At 43.2% G+C, this 18,470-nt stretch overlaps 1 protein-coding gene and 1 long non-coding RNA gene across 3 annotated transcripts in view; one reads left to right on the forward strand and one right to left on the reverse strand.

Moving 5' to 3' along the window:
• The first annotated feature begins 32 nt into the window (after positions 1 to 32).
• LOC309871472 lies at positions 33 to 12,037 on the forward strand. Of its 2 annotated transcripts, XR_014315300.1 has the most exons (3): positions 33 to 561; positions 1,497 to 1,642; positions 11,094 to 12,037. It is a non-coding gene; the product is annotated as an uncharacterized lncRNA (long non-coding RNA). The 2 variants fall into 2 exon arrangements; XR_014315301.1 differs by lacking the exon at positions 11,094 to 12,037 and having other exon boundaries at positions 1,497 to 1,903.
• Positions 8,484 to 18,470, reverse strand: part of MAVS (mitochondrial antiviral signaling protein) — a 52,915-nt gene continuing 42,928 nt past the window's right edge. The window contains exons 10-11 of the mRNA XM_082744490.1: positions 16,375 to 17,303; positions 8,484 to 10,673 (exon numbers count right to left, since the gene is read on the reverse strand). Coding sequence (XP_082600616.1) covers positions 17,264 to 17,303 — 40 coding nt within the window. The 3' untranslated portion in view covers positions 8,484 to 10,673; positions 16,375 to 17,263. The remainder of the gene's footprint in view (positions 10,674 to 16,374; positions 17,304 to 18,470) is intronic.

The raw sequence follows: 18,470 nt of genomic DNA on the forward strand, positions 1-18,470 counted from the left end.
AATCGTCTCCCTCACTCAAGGAGGATCGACAGTGCCTCCGCCCAATGAAAGGCTCCCAGGACGGGGCGGGGCGGGGCGGAGAGTGGCGGGGGAGGGGACCCGGGCTGGGCCGCGGGGAAGGCGGTGTTGCTGAGGCGAGAGTGATGGCGGCACCGCCCAATGGACGTGTGGGTGGAGGGTCCAGCGCACCCGCCCGCACAGGTGGACGGGTCCGTTCCCCAGCCCCAGCGTCCCGCCCCGCTGCTGCGTCCGGTCTCTCCCGGCCCGCACCCTCCTCCAGCCCAACAGTGGGCCCCCCAGCGTCTGGCCGCCAGACTTTGGCAAAGAGAAGGACTTGGACCGCGGCTGACCTTAGCCTTTGTCCCTCGGCCTGGTTCCGCCGCTGCCCTCGAGGCCGCCAGCTCCTCCGCGCTATGTTTTTTACCACCACTCTCTCTCCCAGCACAGCCACGGGCGTGTTTGGGCGAAGCCCCCTCCATTCTGTCTGCGTTGGAGAAATGTTCCCGGTACCAGAAGGAATGAAAGGACTGGGGCTGGTCTCCATGGCAACTGGAGAAAGAGGTGGGTTATAAACCCTTCGCCACCCGCCTGTGCTGAAGGAGGGGGTGTGGGAGCCGGGGAGTAGGGTTGGCGTTTTGAAGGACAGTCTGGACTTCTTTTCTGTGCCGCGCACTGGAGGGACATAGAAGGATTTGGTGGCTGCTTTGAAGCCTGGTAGGGGTGTGTGCGTGCGCGTGCGCGCGCGTTAATCATCCTCTTCCCTTTTCGGGGGTGGAGGCGGGAACATAGTCACCTCCAGCCTGAGATACCACTTACTGCAACCAAAGGCCCTACCAACCAACCCTTCTCCCAAGGTTACCCCAGCCTGAGATGATGCTGCCTTGTTCTGTATCCTCAGGGTACTCCCTCACTCCATCAAGTTTAGCGAGACTGTGTTTTTCTTGCTTGCCACTTATTGGTTAAGTGCCTCCCTCAGGACACTGTAATGTCCCTTGGGTGATAGCCCTCATTTTCTTCACCTTTCCCGTAATGACTGCTAGTAGCCGGCTGAAAAGAAAGATGAGCTTTTTTGCTCGTTGAAGAAAATTAACCGCTTATTCCAAACTAGCTTCCCCTCACTGCAGGAATAACTCTGGAAATCCTATATCCAAACTCTGGAAATTGCAACTCCTGCAAGAAGCCACCCCAGATGAATCCTACAAGAACCAAGAACACCTGTAGCTAGTCTTCTAAATCTCAGCACCCAGTGCTCGCTTCGGCAGCACATATACTAAATCTCAGCACCCAGTGTGGCCCATCTTTCTTTCTACCCCTCACCAATGTGGTCCTCCTTGACCCGAGGGAGCGTTCATCCTAGGCTGTGAGTTCTGATAGGTCATCCTGAAGAATCAGAAATCATCATCATCATCATCCAAGACTCCCAAGATAAACCCCAGTAGCAAAACAACACCTGAAATACCTGTGTAGTTTGTTTTTTGTTTGTTTGTTTTTTACAGTGTAGAGAGTGCCTTTACATGTCATTTAATCCTCTAAGCGACACTGGGATGATGAGGCAACTTAACTGGAGACACACAGCTTAAAAAATGACAGAGCCTGGATTCCTGAGAAGTTCAGCTACTCTCTGCCTTACAGTAACCACAAGGTACAGATTCAGTAAAATTCCAATAAATTCTTAGAAGGGTTTTTGTCCTCTAAATAAATATATAAATATTTATATATCTATATTTAGATATTTATATCTAAATAAATATATGTGTCCTCACTCTGTAGTATGAACTTACAGTTTGTGGCTATCTCTAAAGTTTATAAAAATAACGGATGAATGGCAATTAGGCAAGATGTTTATAATCCTAAATGAAAAATACAAATACACTGAGCAAAATAAAACAGACATGAAAGAATACATACTGTATGATTTATATGAAGTTCAATATTAATAAATGATTAGAAATCAGGATGATGGGGTTTTGTGGGGGGAAGGGGAAGAGAGTCATGATGACAGGGCAACAGATAGATGTCTGTAGGACAGGGAGTGTTCAGTTTCTCTGGTCTGGGTGGTGGCTACATGGGTGTGTTCACTTTGCAATGTGTCTTTAAGATGTTCACGTGTTTCGTGCACTTTTCTGTATGTGTGTTTTACTTAAATAAAACATGTATTTTAAGGAAAAGAAAAGAAATTGAAGATTTTTCGTGGATCAAGGTTTTTTCTTTTTTTCCAAAACGTCAAATAAAAGGAGCGATTAAGAGATTTTCTTTCTCTCTGGGTATTATAAGAGTTTAAAGGGAGAGTATCAATTTTTTTTTAATCACTTCTCTCAATAATTTACCCTGGGGAGAAACCAGTTTTCTGGTATACACACCAGAGAAGACAAGTTTTCTGGAATACACACCTCAGGGCTGGAGGTGGCTATGTTCTGGTATATACACCAGAGGTCATGGTAAGCATAATGTTTTATAGGAACTAACCAAATTCTAAAGTAATAATTTGCAAATCTAGAGCCATTTCCGTGACAAAACATCACACAGAATAGACATCTACCATATTAGTTGCCTTTTGCTAGGTCAGAAATAACCCCAAAACTTAGTGGCTGAGTAATAAATATTTATTATCTCAGTGTCTGTGGGTCAAGAATTTGGGCGTGATTTAGCTGGATGGTTCTGGCTCTTTCATAAAGTTGCAGTCATTTGAGGGCATATGGTCTGAAGGATCCACTTCCAAGATGGCTTATTCACATGACTGGCAAGCTGGTACTAGCTTTTGGCAGGAAACCTCAGCTCCCACAACATGGGTGGGCCTCTTCATAGGGTTGCTTGAGTGTCCTCCCAACATGACAGCTGGCTTCTCCCGAAGCTAGTGATTCGAGGGAAAACATGCAGAAATTACAATATCCTTTAAGATCGAGCCTGGAAAGTCCTACACCCATCATGGCTGCAATATCCTATTGCAGTATCCAATATCCTATTATTACACAGATGAGACTAATTCAGACTGGGTTGATATTACCCAAGAATGTGAATACCAGGAAGGAGAGAGTCATTGGAGGCCACGTTAGGGCCCACAGTCTGCCCTCTGGCCCCCAGATGATAGAAGATTCACTTCCTCGTCTCTTACTACTATCTAACAGCCCGGGGAAACACCCTCCCTGAGTTTCTATTGAGTTTTCTTGCAGCTAAAATAGAGCATCACTGGGGAATAAAAAATTGAAAGTATCACAAGAGTGTCAAGCCACAGACTTTTATAGACCAACTTCTTTCTCCTTTCACTGTATTGGTGCCAGGGAAATGAAAACCATGGAATCAGTCCCCTTTCAAGTACATGGTCTTTTTTTCCAGAATATAATGGTGTGGAGACTTGGGGGGAACCTTGCCTATTATCTCTTTCAAAGGACAAGATAGGATAGAATAGACAGGAAGTTACTAAGTCCCTAGACATTATATATGCATGTGCATATCTCCAAGAGGAGACTCAGCTATGTATTTTCCAAATGTAATTGTCCATGGAATCCTTTTTTCACAGAATCTCTTCCTTGGACACACTTTGGGAAATTCATCTCTGGATATAAAAATCACTCACATCTCTGTTATAGTAAAAGCAATGAAGATCTAGTTCTTTCCATTTTGAAAGCTTAATGGCCTATTTATTTATTTTTGAAAGGGGGAGAGGAAGAGGGAAGGAGAATCTTAAACAGGTTCTATGCCCAGCACAGAGCCCTACACAGGACTCCATCTCATGACCCTGAGATCATGATCTGAGCCTAAATCAAATGTCGACCGCTTAACCAACTGAGCTACCCAGGTGATCCAGCTTGATGGCTAAGATTATCTTCATCCCCAAATAAACCTGCAGTAGACCTCCTTCTCTCCCACCCCCCGCCATCTGAAGCTTCGCTTTCCCAGGCTTCATTTACCTGTGGTCAGCCAGTCTTGAAGTAGATGATCCTTCTTCTGAAATACTGTCAGAAGGTCACCAGTAGCCAGTGGCTACATAACAACACCTACATCGTTGCCCTCACTTCGTCTCATCACATTGGTATTTTATTGTCTCATATCATTACAAGAAGAAGGATGGATACAGTCCAATAAGAGATAACATTGATAAAACTCTTATTACAATAGACTATTATACTTGTTCCTTCTTGTGATTACTGTAGTTAATCTCTTACTGTGCCTAAATTATAAATTAAATTTTATCACAGTTGTGTTTTAACAGGAAAAACAGGTATATATAAGGTTTGGTACTCTGTGGTTGCAGGCACCTACTGGGGATCTTGGAACATATCCCTTGCAGATAAGGGGAAACTTACCTTTGTAAAAGCATCTGCTTTCTGAAAACAAGTTTGTCCTCTTTCCTCTTCAACAGCTTCCCTTTCCTCAGTTCTCTTAATGGCACTGCCATTTCTGTTCCTCTGGGCAACATGATTCTTCACTCTCATGTGCCCTTTTCTTGAGTCCAGCACTATTCACCAGAAATACATACAAATCACATGGGTAATTTAAATTTTCTAGTAGCCACATCTTTAAAAGTAAAAAGAAATGGGTGAAATTATTTTGTTAGCATATTTAACCCAATATTTCCAAAACATTATTATTTCAGCATACGGCACTAGTCACATTAGAAGTGATCAGTGGGGTGCCTGGCTGGCGCAGTCTGAAAAGCCCGAAACTCTTGCTCTCTGGGTTTTGAGTTTGAGCTTCAAATTAGGTATAGAGATTATTAAAATAAATAAATAAACTTTTAAAAAATTATCAATAGCCACAAGTGTCTAGTAGCTATCAAATTAGACAAAAAGAGCCCTGTGGGAGCACTTTATTTTGGTTGCCTCCTAAATACTTGTTCTGCTTCTGGTTTACTTTCCAGGCCCATGCTCCCAGGTGCTGGTATAATCTCCCCTCTAAAAGGTCTTGATGAAGGGCACCTGGGTGGCTAGTTAGGTTTAGCTTCTGACTCTTGATCTCAGTCAGGAGTTGATCTCAGGTCACTAGAAAGAAAGAAAGAAAAGAAAGAAAGAAAAAAGAAAAAGGTTTCACCTACAGAACTAAATTCAAAACACTTACTATAGGGGTGACTGGGTGGCTCAGGGGGTTAAAGCCTCTGCCTTCGGCTCAGGTCTTGATCCCAGGGTTCTCAGGTCTTGATCCCAGGGTTCTGGGAGAGCCCACATCGGGCTCTCTGCTCAGCGGGGAGCCTGCTTCCCCACCCCTCTCTCTCTGCCTTCCCTCTCTGCCTACTTGTGATCTCTCTCTGTCAAATAAATAAAATTTTAAAAAACACTTAATATACAAGGAGTCCCACATTTAGCATCTTTCCACTTTTCGTCATTACTTCCCATACACTTGCGTAGTATGTTCTAGCAAAAGGAATCTCCCAGCTCTCCAGACAGACTTGACTCTTACCCAGCTGTAAACTTCATCCTTCAGCTCTATATGAAATTCCTCCCACCCCATTTCTGCTTAATCAAAATTCAACCCAATTTCCATAGTTTATCCCAAAAGATACCTCCTCCTTAAAGTCCTCACAGATTACCACACTTAGCTATGAACCTTCTAATCTTTTAAAATACGTCACTCTTGGGGCGCCTGGGTGGCTCAGTGGGTTAGGCCGCTGCCTTCGGCTCAGGTCATGATCTCAGGGTCCTGGGATCGAGTCCCGCATCGGGCTCTCTGCTCAGCAGGGAGCCTGCTTCCTCCTCTCTCTCTCTCTGCCTGCCTCTCTGCCTACTTGTGATCTCTCTCTGTAAAATAAATAAATAAAATCTTTAAATATAAAATAAAATAAAATACGTCACTCTTAATGACATGTATCACATACTTCCTTGTGTTAACATTCTTGATATACATGTTTTATAATCTCCAACTAGACTTTGAGAGCTATTAGAATAAAAGCTTGCACCTTCATATCCCCCACAGCGCCTTTCACAGTGTAATACACAGATACACACACACACACACACACACACACACAATGTGTTAATAAATCATTACAGTGGCAATAACAACTTCAGGATTCTTTAAAATCCTAACATCTTTGCAGTAGACAATGTTTCATACCTGCCACCTCACAACCATTCCCTCTTCACCCAGAAATCCCCCTACCTACCTGTAGATTAGGCTCCAATAGCCATGTTTGCATCCATAACCCAACACCTTGGAACAGGGACTCAGTTCTCAAAGTGTGATTTCACGTCCTCCATGCACGCAAAGGAACAGAGAAAGCTGATTTGCAGAGAGACCCAAGAATGAACAGATGCACAGAGCAAACCAGAAAAACAAGAGTGCTTTGCCAGTTCTCCCAGTCTTGCCAACTTCCATCCTTTCCTGGGCTGATTACTTTCCTGTCTTTGGGTCCCTTCCTGTAACATTAAAATGTTTTTAAATATTTCTTATGACTCCGTCACCCCTTTTTTTTCTTAATTTAGCTTATATTGTTTTCTCTTACTTGCAACCAGAGTCTTAAAACAGTAATGATGGAAACCAAGCCCATCTTCTCCCATGATCCAATATTTTGAACAATAACTTTCCTACCATAAGGGCAAGCCCATTTCTCAAGGATCCTCATGTTTCAGGCAGCTGAAGAGACAAATGCACAAGAGAAAACTGTCTACCTTATTTTGGAAGATGGAGACTATTGCAGAATTTATTGTCCTTTCCTTAAATAATCCCTGTCTCTGGCCTAATTCACTGAAAGAGAACACCAATATATATTTTTACTAAGTTTTTAATGCTTCCCAGGTGATCCCAGTGTGCAGTCCATGCTCAGACCAAGTTTTCTAGGCTTCCCTTGCTTTTGCATGATGAGTAGTTTGTAAGGATCTCAGGACTCACCCCAGACCCACCTTATCTGCAATTTCAGCAAAAGCCTCAGGGGATTCATATATGTATTAAAGTCTGGGAAACACTAAATTAGAATACATGCTTTGGAGTCAGCCAGACCTTAGTCCTAATCCTACCAGCGCCAGCTGAGTGATTTTCAGCAAGCTGCTTAACCTAGCTAAACCTCAGTTGAATAAAAAATGACTGGGCCACAATGGAACACTATGCAGCCATCAAAAGGAATTTGTAATACTTTTAGATATTATAGACTGCTTCCCAAGGTATTTTAACTGAAAAAATAAATATATATTGTCAATGTTAATGGAAAGATAAATGTAATGGGCCTTGGGGAAAAGTTAAATAATATATGTAGAACATCTAGAATCATTTCTGGTGGGGTGGCTCAGCCGGTTAAGTGTCTGACTCTTGATCTCAGCTCAGGTCTTGTTCTTAGGGTCATGAGTTTGGGCCCCATGCTTAATCTTAGATTCTTAAGATAGGATGCTTAAGATTCTCTCTCTCCCTTTTCCTCTGCTCCCCTCTCCCCATGCTCCCTCTCTCTCAAAAAAATAAATAAAATCTTAAAAAAAAAAAAAAACCTTCAAGTATCATGAACCCCACATTATTTAACTTTCCCTGATTGTCAATCTTTTATAATTGTGTCAAATTCATTTTCCAAAGTCAACATAATGCTTTTCATTGCTTTGTCTCTTAAATCTTTTTTAACCTGTTTCCCTCCATTTATTTTCCTTGCAATTTATTTATTGAAGAAACCAGATTGTTTGCCCCGAAGAATTTCCACATTTCTGATTTTGATGACTGCATCCTTGTAATTTAAAGTCTTTTGTGGTTTTTTTCTAATGTTTTATTTATTTATTTGACAGAGAGCAATCACAAGTAGGCCGAGAGGCAGGCAGAGAGAGAGAGGAGGAAGAAGGCGCCCCGCGGAGCAGAAAGACTGATGCAGGGCTCGATCCTAGGACCCCAAGACCATGACCCCAGCTGAAGGCAGAGGCCCAACCCACTAAGCCACCCAGGCACCCCATAATTTAAAGTCTTGATTAGATTCAGGTTTGCTTTATTTAAAACAATTCATCATTGGTGGTGCTATTTATTTCTTATTTGTCTCATCAGAACAGGAAAATCCTAGTTCATAACATTCACTACATACTTGCATTATTACCTCTTTTTGAGATGTTAAGATTGGTCATTTGGTTCAGGTAACATCAGATTGGTCCATCCATTATAAAGTTCTCCATCAGCTTTTTACCTACTGGATTCAGCAACTTTTGGTGACATTGCCTAATGGTGATATAGCCATTATTTTATTAGGGGGTGCAAAATTGTGATAGTCTAATTCTTTTATCTCTTCTGCACTTAATTAATTGGAATTCTTTTATAAAGAACCTTTATCCATCAGCTCTTTGGTATCCTGAAGTATAACTTCTATAGAAAAGGCAAGACTGATTTCTTTTAAAGATTTATTTATTCACTTGAGAGAGAGAGCCTGCATATGGGGGAAGGGGCGCAGAGGAAGAGGCAGAGAGAGTCCCAAGCAGACTCCGCACTGAGTATAGAGCCCAGTTCAGGACTCAATCCCATGACCCCGAGACCATGACCAAGCTGAAACTGAGTCAGACTTTCAACCAACTGTGCCATCCAGGTGCCCCTGATTCTTTTTTTTTTTTTTTTTTTTTACCTCTAAGTAATCTCTATACCCAATGTGGGGCTCGAAACCACAACCTCAAGATCAAGAGTAGCATGGGGTGCCTGGGTGATTCAGTCAGTTGAGCACCCAGTTTTTGGTTTTTGGCTCAGATTATGATCTCGGGATAGTAAGATCAAAACTCCGAGTCAGTCTCCAGTTAGGTCTGGAGCCTGCTTGAGATTCTCTCTCTCCCTTTCCCTCTGCTCCTGCTCTCTCTCTCAAATAAATAAATGAGTCTTTTTAAAAAAGGAAGATCAAGAGTTGCATGCTCTACTGAGCCAGCCAGGAACCCCATTTTTTTCTTTTTTTTTTTTTAAAGATTTTATTTATTTATTTATTTGACAGAGAGAGATCACAAGTAGGCAGAGAGGCAGGCAGAGAGAGAGAGAGAGGAGGAAGCAGGCTCCCTGCTGAGCAGAGAGCCCGATGTGGGACTCAATCCCAGGACCCCGAGATCATGACCTGAGCCAAAGGCAGCGGCTTAACCCACTGAGCCACCCAGGCGCCCCTCTAGTGTCTTCTTGAGGTGACTAAGAATACATGACTTTCTTGTCACCAGATAACCAGATAATGGTTATCTGATGACTTTCTTGTCATCAGATAACCAGATATTGAATGACTTTCTTGGGGCGCCTGGGTAGCTCAGTGGGTTAAGCCTCTGCCTTCTGCTCAGGTCATGATCCCAGAAGTCTTGGGATCAAGCCTCACATCCGGCTCTCTGCTTGGCAGGGAGCCTGCTTCCTCCTCTCTCTCTGCCTGCCTCTCTGCCTACTTGTGATCGCTCTCTGTCAAATAAATAAAATCTTTAAAAAATAAAAAAATAAAAATAAATGAATGACTTTCTTTTTAGTGTTATTATGAACTCATGCATTTTAAAACATATTTGGTGAATTTCAATCCATTGGAATCACTCTTCTTTTTGATGTTCAAATTGGCGCCACATTTGGTCAATGGAAGCCCTTCAGATTGACTCCATAATCATTTAAAGGTGACTCTGATAGTCTTACACAGCTTTCTTGTTCTCTGATATGATGAGAGGTTCCAGCCTCAACTCTAGAAATCTCCTGCCAGATCTTGAATCAGACATTTCTCCAAGGAGTAATTGTTCCTATCAGTAGGAAATGATGTTTAGAGGTCACAATTTGGACACCAGGAGTGCACATTGCTACTGGGTTGTTCAATTTCTAGGCCATTTTAGCATATAGATAGAAAACCTACTTTTATAAAGAGAAAAATATATATATGTTCTTAACAACATTCACTACTTATTTGCTTTATCATTAGAGATAATAGTTTCAGAATAAAAATACCAATATTATCACCAACAAGATGGTTACTAAAAACTGTTTAACATTTCCTTGCAGTTTTTTTTGTCTTAAGGATATATTGCACTACAGATGAAAAATCAAACTGTTGTGCTTTAAAGTTGAAATAATTCCTCTCTGTGTGATTCAGGCATCAATTCAATACACAATTGAGTTCTTTTTGCCCCATTTTTTAGGGCTACAAAACATCTTTTTCTTTTTTAAGTTTTATTTAAGTAATCTTTCCATCCATCATGGGGCTCAAACTCACAACCCCAAGACCAAGAGTCACATGCTCTTCCAACTGAGCCAGCCAGCCTCCCCAAAATAAAAAAATCTTAAATTTAACTTTGTTATATAATTATGTAAAACAGTAACATGGTTCCAAAGTCAAATCTACAAAAGAAGGTACATCCAGAAAAGTCTAGCTTCTGTCCTTGAACCCTCCTTTCTGTTCCTGCCCTTTCTTTATAGGTGACCATTTTTGCGATCAGGCTCTGGTTTACCCTTTCATGAAAACAGACAAGAGGTTCCAGTCCAAATTCTTTTGGTTTTAGTAGTACTCGTGGCTAAGATTTGTTACAGGGAAAGGATGCAAACCAATATCTGCAAAGGGAAAGCTATGTGAGGCAAAGTCCAGATGAAACCAGGCCCAGGTTTCTAAAGTCCTCTCCCAGTAGAGTCACATGGGATACCAAGACTCAACTCTTAACTAAAAGCTTTTTTTCTTAAATAAAAGATTATACATTTTCCATCTCTTCCTTCTTTTAAAAGATTTTATTTATTTATTAGAGAGAGAGAGACAGGGAGGGAGAACATAAGCAGGGGCAGCGGGGAGAGGGAAAAGCAGGCTCCCTGATGAGCAGGGAGCCCCGATGCGGGGCTCGATCTTATGACCCTGAGATCATGACCTGAATCAAAGGCAGATGCTTAACCAACTGAGCCACCCTGGTGTCCCTTGAGTCTTTTGCTACTTACAAAGTGTGCCATAATGATTAGCCTTGTACATATATCTTTGTTTATTTTCGCCAGTGTATTTTGGGCTTAGATTACTAGAAATGGGATTGCTGGGTCAAAGAATTCATATATATGTCCTGTTGCAGGTCTGAGTCAACTTCCCTTTCTATAGCAGAAAACTTCTACAGTGGTACTCCCAATGGTCCCCATGTCCTGGTAAATTGCCCTGTGAGTGCAATTTACAAAAGTGATGAGATATCACTTCTAAGGTTAATTTAAGAAAGACTATGACTTCTGTTGTGCTCTCTCTCTAGCTCTTTTCTCCTGCTTGTTCTAATGAAGCAAGATATTATGTTGGGAGCTGCTTTACGGAGAAGCTCATGCAGCAAGGAATGGAGGGCAGGCGGCCTCTGGCCAACAGCCAACAGCCAACAGGAAGTGAAGCTCTCAGAGCAACAATTCAGAAAGGAACTGAAGGAACTGTACCCTGAAACAACCACAAGAGTAGTTTGGAGGGGCGCCTGTGTGGCTCAATGGGTTGGGCCTCTGCCTTTGGCTCAGGTCATGGTCTCAGGGTCCTGGGATCGAGCCCTGCATCGGGCTCTCTGCTCAGCGGGGAGCCTGCTTCTCTCTCTCTCTCTGCCTGCATCTCTGCCTACTTGTGATCTCTCCCTCTGTCAAATAAATAAATAAAATCTAAAAAAAAAAAAAAAAAAAAAGAGTAGTTTGGAGGTGAATCCTCCTCTCCAGGTTGAGCCCTGAGATGGCTGCAGCCCCAGCCAACACATTAGAGACCCTGAGCCAAAGGACCCAGTGAGCCTGCACCTGAAATCCTAACCCACAGAAACCATGAGATACTAAATGTGTTGTTTTACGCTATTAAGTATTGGCCTGTTTTCTCTTTTGCAGCATTCATTAGCAGATACACCTCCACTAGAATTGTTATATGTACTCTTTTATTAAAAGAATTTATTTCTTTATCTTGGAGAGAGAGAAAGAGAGCATGGGGGGAAGAGCAGAAGGGGAGGGACAAGCAGAGAGCCTGACTTGGAGCTTGATCTCACAGCCCTGAGATCACGACCTGAGCTGAAATCAAGAGTTGGATGCTCAAGCAACTGAGCCACTCAGGTGCCCGGTGTTATATATACTCTTAACTAGTAGATGACGATAGGGAGCGTAGAATACTGATTGAGTAATGGTGAGGTCAACTGATGAGGCTGGTTGGCCAATGGTCTTCAGTGGCACTGTGTGGGGCTCTGGCTCTGGATTTGCCCTGTTCTCCATTTCATCAGTGATTTGGGTGGGTCATCCTGCACATGGTGGAGAAAAACTCAGAAGTCGAGGGTCCTCAATCAACTGAAACAAGGACCAAATCATTTGGATCGCTGTATGAACTAAATTCAATTCAACAAAGACCTAGTAACAATACTTTGTGGGGTACTATGAGGAGCTATAGAAGAGTCTAGAGGCTAGGAGACCCTGCACCCCACTGCTATAAACAGAGAGTCCTCACTCCCAAGCCACAGATGGGATTAATTTAGGATTATCAAATGGCACAGTACATAGGCAAAGGCAAAGAATGATGTCTCTCAAACTTACAGGAGAGTGAAGGACATTTTCAACTACTGTTCTTTGTTTTTAACTCAAAAAAGTCTCCTTAGATGAAAGACCAGAATGTGAGACAAGAAACCACCAAAATTCTAGAGAAGAAAACAGGCAGCAACCCCTTTGACCTCAGCCATAGCACTTCTTAATAGGCACATCTCTGGAGGCAAGGGAAACAAAAGGAAAAATGAACTGTTGGGACTTCACCAAGATAAAAAGCTTCTGCATAGCTGAGGAAACAATCAACAAAACTAAAAGGTAACCTACAAAATGGGAGAATATATTTGCAAATGACATATTGGAGAAAGGGCTAGTATCCAAAATCTATAAAAAAAAAACTTATCAAACTCAACACCCCAAAAATAAATAATCCAGTTAAGAAATGGGCAGGAGACATGAACACTTACCCAAAGAAGACATACAAATGGCCAACAAACACATGAATGATGCTTCACATCACTTGGCATCAGAGAAATACAAATCAAAACCACAGTGAGATACCACTTCACACCTATTAGAATAGCTAAAGTCAATGACTCAGGAAACAACAGATGTTGGCAAGGATGCTGAGAAAGGAGAACACTCTTATACTCTTGGTGGGAATGCAAACTGTGCAACCACTCTGGAGAACAGTAAGGAGGTTCCTCAAAATGTTAAACACCTCAGGGCATTTGCATTCTAGTATGGAAAGCAATTTTCGGGGTGGCTGGGTGGCTCAGTGGGTTAAAGCCTCTGCCTTCAGCTCAGGTCATGATCCCAGGGTCCTGGGATGGAGGCCTGAATCGAGCTCTCTGCTAGGCAGGAAGCCTGCTTCCCTTCCTCTCTCTCTGCCTGCCTCTCTGCCTACTTGTGATCTCTGTCTGTCAAATAAATAAATAAAATCTTTTAATAAAATAAAAATAAAAGTAATTTTCAAATTATTAAAACTACAGGAGCATCTAGGTGGCTCAGTCAGTTAAGCATCCAACTCTTGATTTCAGCTCAGGTCATGATCTCAGCGTCATAAGATCAAGCCCCATGTCAGGCTTCACCTTCAGCTCAGAGTCAGCTGGAGATTCTCCCTCTCCTTCTCCCCCTTTCCACTTCACTGGTGCTCTGAATAAATAAATTATATATATATGCATAAATTATATATTTTATATATAAATTATATATGTATACATATGTGTGTGTATGTATATATATATACACATATACACACACATACATATATTTTAAAGATTTTATTTATTTGACAGACAGCAAGAGAAGGAACATAAGCAGGGGGAGTGGGAGAGGAAGAAGCAGGCTGTCCGAGGAGCAGGGAGCCCAACATGGGGCTTGATCCCAGGACTCTGGGATCCTAACCTGAGCCAAAGGCAGATGCTTAGCAACTAAGCCACCCAGGCGCCCCATAAATAAAATATATTTTAAAAATAGAACTGCCTTACAACCCAGCAATTGCACTACTAGGTATTTATCCAAAGGATACAAAAACACAGTTTCAAAGGGGCACACACCGGCCAGTGTTTATGGCAGCACTATCAACAATAGCCAAATTATGGAAAGAGCTCCAATGTCCATTGCCTGATGAATGGATAAAGAAGTGATAGAATATTACTCACCCATCAAAAAGAATGAAATCTTGCCATTTGCAACAACATGGATGGTATTATGCTAAGCAAACTAAGCCAGAGAAAGAAAAATACCGTATGATTTCACTCCTATGTGGAGTTTAAGAAACAAACCACGTGAACACAGGGGAAGGGAAGGAAAAACAAAATAAGATAAAAACAGAGAGGGAGACAGACCATAAGAGACTTTTTTTTTTTTTTAATTTATTTGACAGACAGAGAGCACAAGTCAACAGAGAGGCAAGCAGAGAGAGGAGGAAGCAGGCTCCCTGCTGAGCAGAGAGCCAGATGCGGGGCTCCATCCCAGGGCCCTGGGATCATGACCTGAGCTGAAGGCAGAGGCTTTAACCCACTGAGCCACCAGGCGCCCTAGAGACTCTTAACTATAGAAAACAAACAGGGTGGCTGGAGGTTAGGTAGGTCCAGGGATAGGGTGACTGGGTGATGGGAATCAAGGAGCACACTTGTTGTGTCGAGCACTGGGTAATATAGAATCATTAAATTCTACTCCTGAAACGAATACTACACTGTATGTTAACTAACTTGAATTTAACTAAAATCTTGGAAGGAAAAAAGTCTCTTCAGAAACGTAGTGACTGCATGTGCCAGCAGCGGCCTTTCACAAGATCCCCAAGGGAGTGGTATCTACACTGAAGTTTGAGAATCTCCATCCTAAAAACTGCTTGGTTTGGGGTTTTGATTTTTTGTAGTAAGCACATTTTCATGTATTCCCTGTGTAATTAAAAGATGTTTTGGGGACACCTGGGTGGCTCAGTCGGTTGGACATCTGCCTTCAGGTCGGGTCATGATCCCAGCATCCTGGGATGGAGCCCTGCATCGGGCTCCTTGCTTAGCGGGGGGCCTGCTTCTCCCTTTCCCTCTGCCTGCAGCTCCCTCTGCTTGTGCGCTTGCTCTCTTTCTCTCTCTTGCTATCTCTCTGTCAAATAAATATATATTTTTTTAAATTTTAAAGAGACTAGATTAAGGGCACCTGTGCCTGGCTCAGTCGGAAAAGCGTGCAACTCTTCATCCCAGTCTCATGAGTTTGGGCCCCATGTGAGGTACAGAGATTACTTAAACAAACAAAAAAACTTTTAAATAAAAAATAAATAAAGAGACTGGGGCGCCTGGGTGGCTCAGTGGGTTAATTAAGCCTCTGCCTTCGGCTCAGGTCATGATGATCTCAGGGTCCTGGGATCGAGTCCCGCATCAGGCTCTCTGCTCAGTGAGGAGCCTGCTTCCTCCTCTCTCTCTCTCTGCCTGCCTCTCTGCCTACTTGTGATCTCTCTCTGTCAAATAAATAAATAAAATCTTTCAAAATAAATAAATAAATAAACAAAGAGACTAGATTATAAAGAAGGTGAATATTCAAAGGGGGAGATTGGCTGCTGCTGGACTGGGTGGGAAGGAGTCTACTGAGCCAAGTCCAGAAGGTAGCAGGCCGCCCCACACCCTGAGAACAGAAAACTCCTGACAGTGAAGGCAGTGGGGAAAAGGGGGAAGGTCCTGATCGAGCCACCCGGATTGAAAGCTCTGTACTGCAGTAGCCTCACTACAAGCTGACATCTGGTCATCGTAGACCTTCATAACAGCAAGCTGAATGAAGGAAATGTCCAAGGATTGTAAGTTCTAGAAGTAATAATAGTAGCACGACTACACATGAGTAGTGTGGACCCACAATTCTAAGGATGTCGTGACAGCGAGTAGGCAAAGAAGTCATTCTTTCAACAATTACCAGTTTCTCTTTTTCCCCATTCCTTTGGACAGGCCTCCTGCAAGAAGCCGATTTCCAGCTGCATGCGATAATGAAAGGATTTTTGCTTTCTTCTGATGTTAAATACAAGTGAATTGATTAAATAGAAGAGAGAGTCTGATTGCTAGGAAATCAGTGATTCAGATGGTGTGGAACAGCACCTGGGGACGGGGGGAGAGAAAACAGGAGGGGAAGGAAGTCTATGCAGCCAACCGAGCCAAGGACACTCAAGGGCTGATGGGACTGAGCCTTGGAGAAGAAGGATTTGAGGAGCAAGGATTTGACATCACCCACTGTTTGTGGGTCCAGGAGGATAGGGATGCCATGAGTTGGCTGTGGACCCAGAATTAGAACCCAGGGCTTCCTCCCCTTCTTCACCTTCCCCCCACCCCCTGCTCTCTCTGCCCGCCTCCACCCTTCTTGCCACAGATTCCTTAATTCCTTTCTCAGTACGCTTTCCAGTATGTATGTGTTACTTCAAATAAAAAGTTGTATTTGGTGGGGGCGGGTACTTTGGATGCTGTTTTTGTTGTTTTTTTATGGAAACAGTATTGAATATGTAGAAGAAAAGATACTCAGTATAGGCTTTTAAAATACAGGCAAGGCGATGAGAATTTACCCTGCAGGGTTTGAGGCAAGCCATGGGAACTTAGAAAGCCTAATAAATGAGAGAGGTCTGACCAAAGAAGCCTTCCAATCGCAGCTGGGCTTTACGCCAGGCCTAAAGGAAAAAGACACTTGGTGGGTGTGATAGCTCAGCAAAGACTTGGAGCAGGGGGTCTCACCCTCACAGGCAGGCCCCCAGGCCATGGGGAGGGAGAGGGGGCTGGAGGAAATATGTATGTGACAACCCACCTCCCATTCCAGCAGGGGAGGCTCCCCTCAGTGCCCATACTTTTCCCCCTGAGAGACTGAATATAAAAACGGACATGGGCCAGACCAGGTATGACACTAGAACTCTGACCCCAAATCTCTGCAGTAACCAGCCTGGAAAGCCAAACCACAATTTAACCCCATTTAAAATGAGACTTCACACCAACACGTTCCTCCCGGTGTGCCAAGATCTGCCCCATGTTGCGATACTGTAATAATGCCGAATATTATAACTAGTGGTCTCAGGGGTGTTTTAAGAATAGGACTATCATCACTGTGTGTATGCACATGTGCACATGCTAATACACCCCAGAACTGCAGCGGTGGGCCCAGTACAACTAGGACTCAGTGTCTGGCAACTTCTTCCCAGTCCCCACCATACCTTATCTCTACCAACTCAGGACCAACCAGAGAAACCAAATTCCCCAACCAACCACAGAGGTGCCCCCTCTAGCTAGCCAGCCTCCAGCGTCCCTCCCAGGTAAACCATCTCCAATCATAACATACCTGGAGCTTCCCTTTCTTTCCCACTGTGACACTTTCCCCTCCCTGCCTTTGAGTCCCTTCCTGCCAAATCCAAGTGATGATAGTAGCTGACTCTTCTGCAAGCTCTGAAGGAAGAGCCTCTGTTTGTTCTCATTTAGGTGATCTTGGTGTACTTCTGTATCTGCAGCAGGAGTCTGGACACAGAACATCATACTCTATCTCCTCCAAATCAGGAAGTAGAGCCACCGTCCAGAATGTCCCTTCCTGCCTCTATCCCTCCCAAAGGTAACCAGCCTGACCGTCAATGCCATGGATCATTTTTGCTTATTTCTGTACGTTTTATGGGAATAGAATCCCACAGTGAGGACTTCTTGTGTGTGTACTGACTTCTCTTGCTCAACACCAGGTCTGTGAGATCTACCCATATTGTGTAGAGCAAGGTCTTCATTCGTACTCATTGCTATATCCCAGTATTCTATTTTGTGATGTTACCACAGCTCCTATATCCATTCTAGCCTGGAGAGCCCTTTGGGCTGATTCTAGTTTGGGGCTATTATAAACATCACAGTTAGAAACATTCTTGTACTAAGAAGAAGAAGAAGAAGAAAAAGAAAAAGAAGAAGAGGAAGACAAAGAAGAAGAAGAGGAGGAGGAGGAAGAACAAGAGGAGGAGGAAGAACAAGAGGAGGAGGAGGAGGAGGAAGAAGAAGAAGAGGAGGAGGAGGAGGAGGAAAGGAAGAAAGGGAAAGAGAAACGAAGGAAGGAAGGAAGGAAGGAAGGAAGGAAGGAAGGAAGGAAGGAAGGAAGGAAGGAAGGAACATTCTTGCACACATCCCTTGGTATACAGAAGCTCTCCTTGCTGTGCTGTTCATACCCAGGCATGGAATTGCTACATCCATGGTCAATTTCAGTAGGCTACTGCCAGGTTGCAAACGTTTTATCAACTTCTATTCCCCCACCCAGCATCTGAAAGTTTCAACTGCTCTGTTTTCAGTGACATGTGATCTTGCCAGACCCTTTGATTGTAGCCTTTCTGCTTGGGTGTCTTTGTAAATTTACACTTCGCATTCCTCTGATTCCCTATAGGCTCTAAGTATTACTGTTTCCCTGGATTTGGTTACAGTAATTATTAGTAGTACATAACTGATGGAAACAACACTTGTGCCTCCTCCCTACCACCAGCTTGCTTCAGGAGCACTCCTTTAGACAACTCACTATTGTATTGGAAACAATGGGTAGTGGAAGAGGGCCCACAGAGTGAGGTCTTTGCTTTCTCATTCTGTCTCTGATGCCTTTCCCAATACTCTGTGCACAGTAGGTGCAAATCATTGTATAAGGACATGAAAGTATGATATGAAAGC

Source organism: Mustela nivalis (assembly GCF_964662115.1).
Source record: "Mustela nivalis genome assembly, chromosome: 8".
NCBI lineage: Eukaryota > Metazoa > Chordata > Mammalia > Carnivora > Mustelidae > Mustela > Mustela nivalis.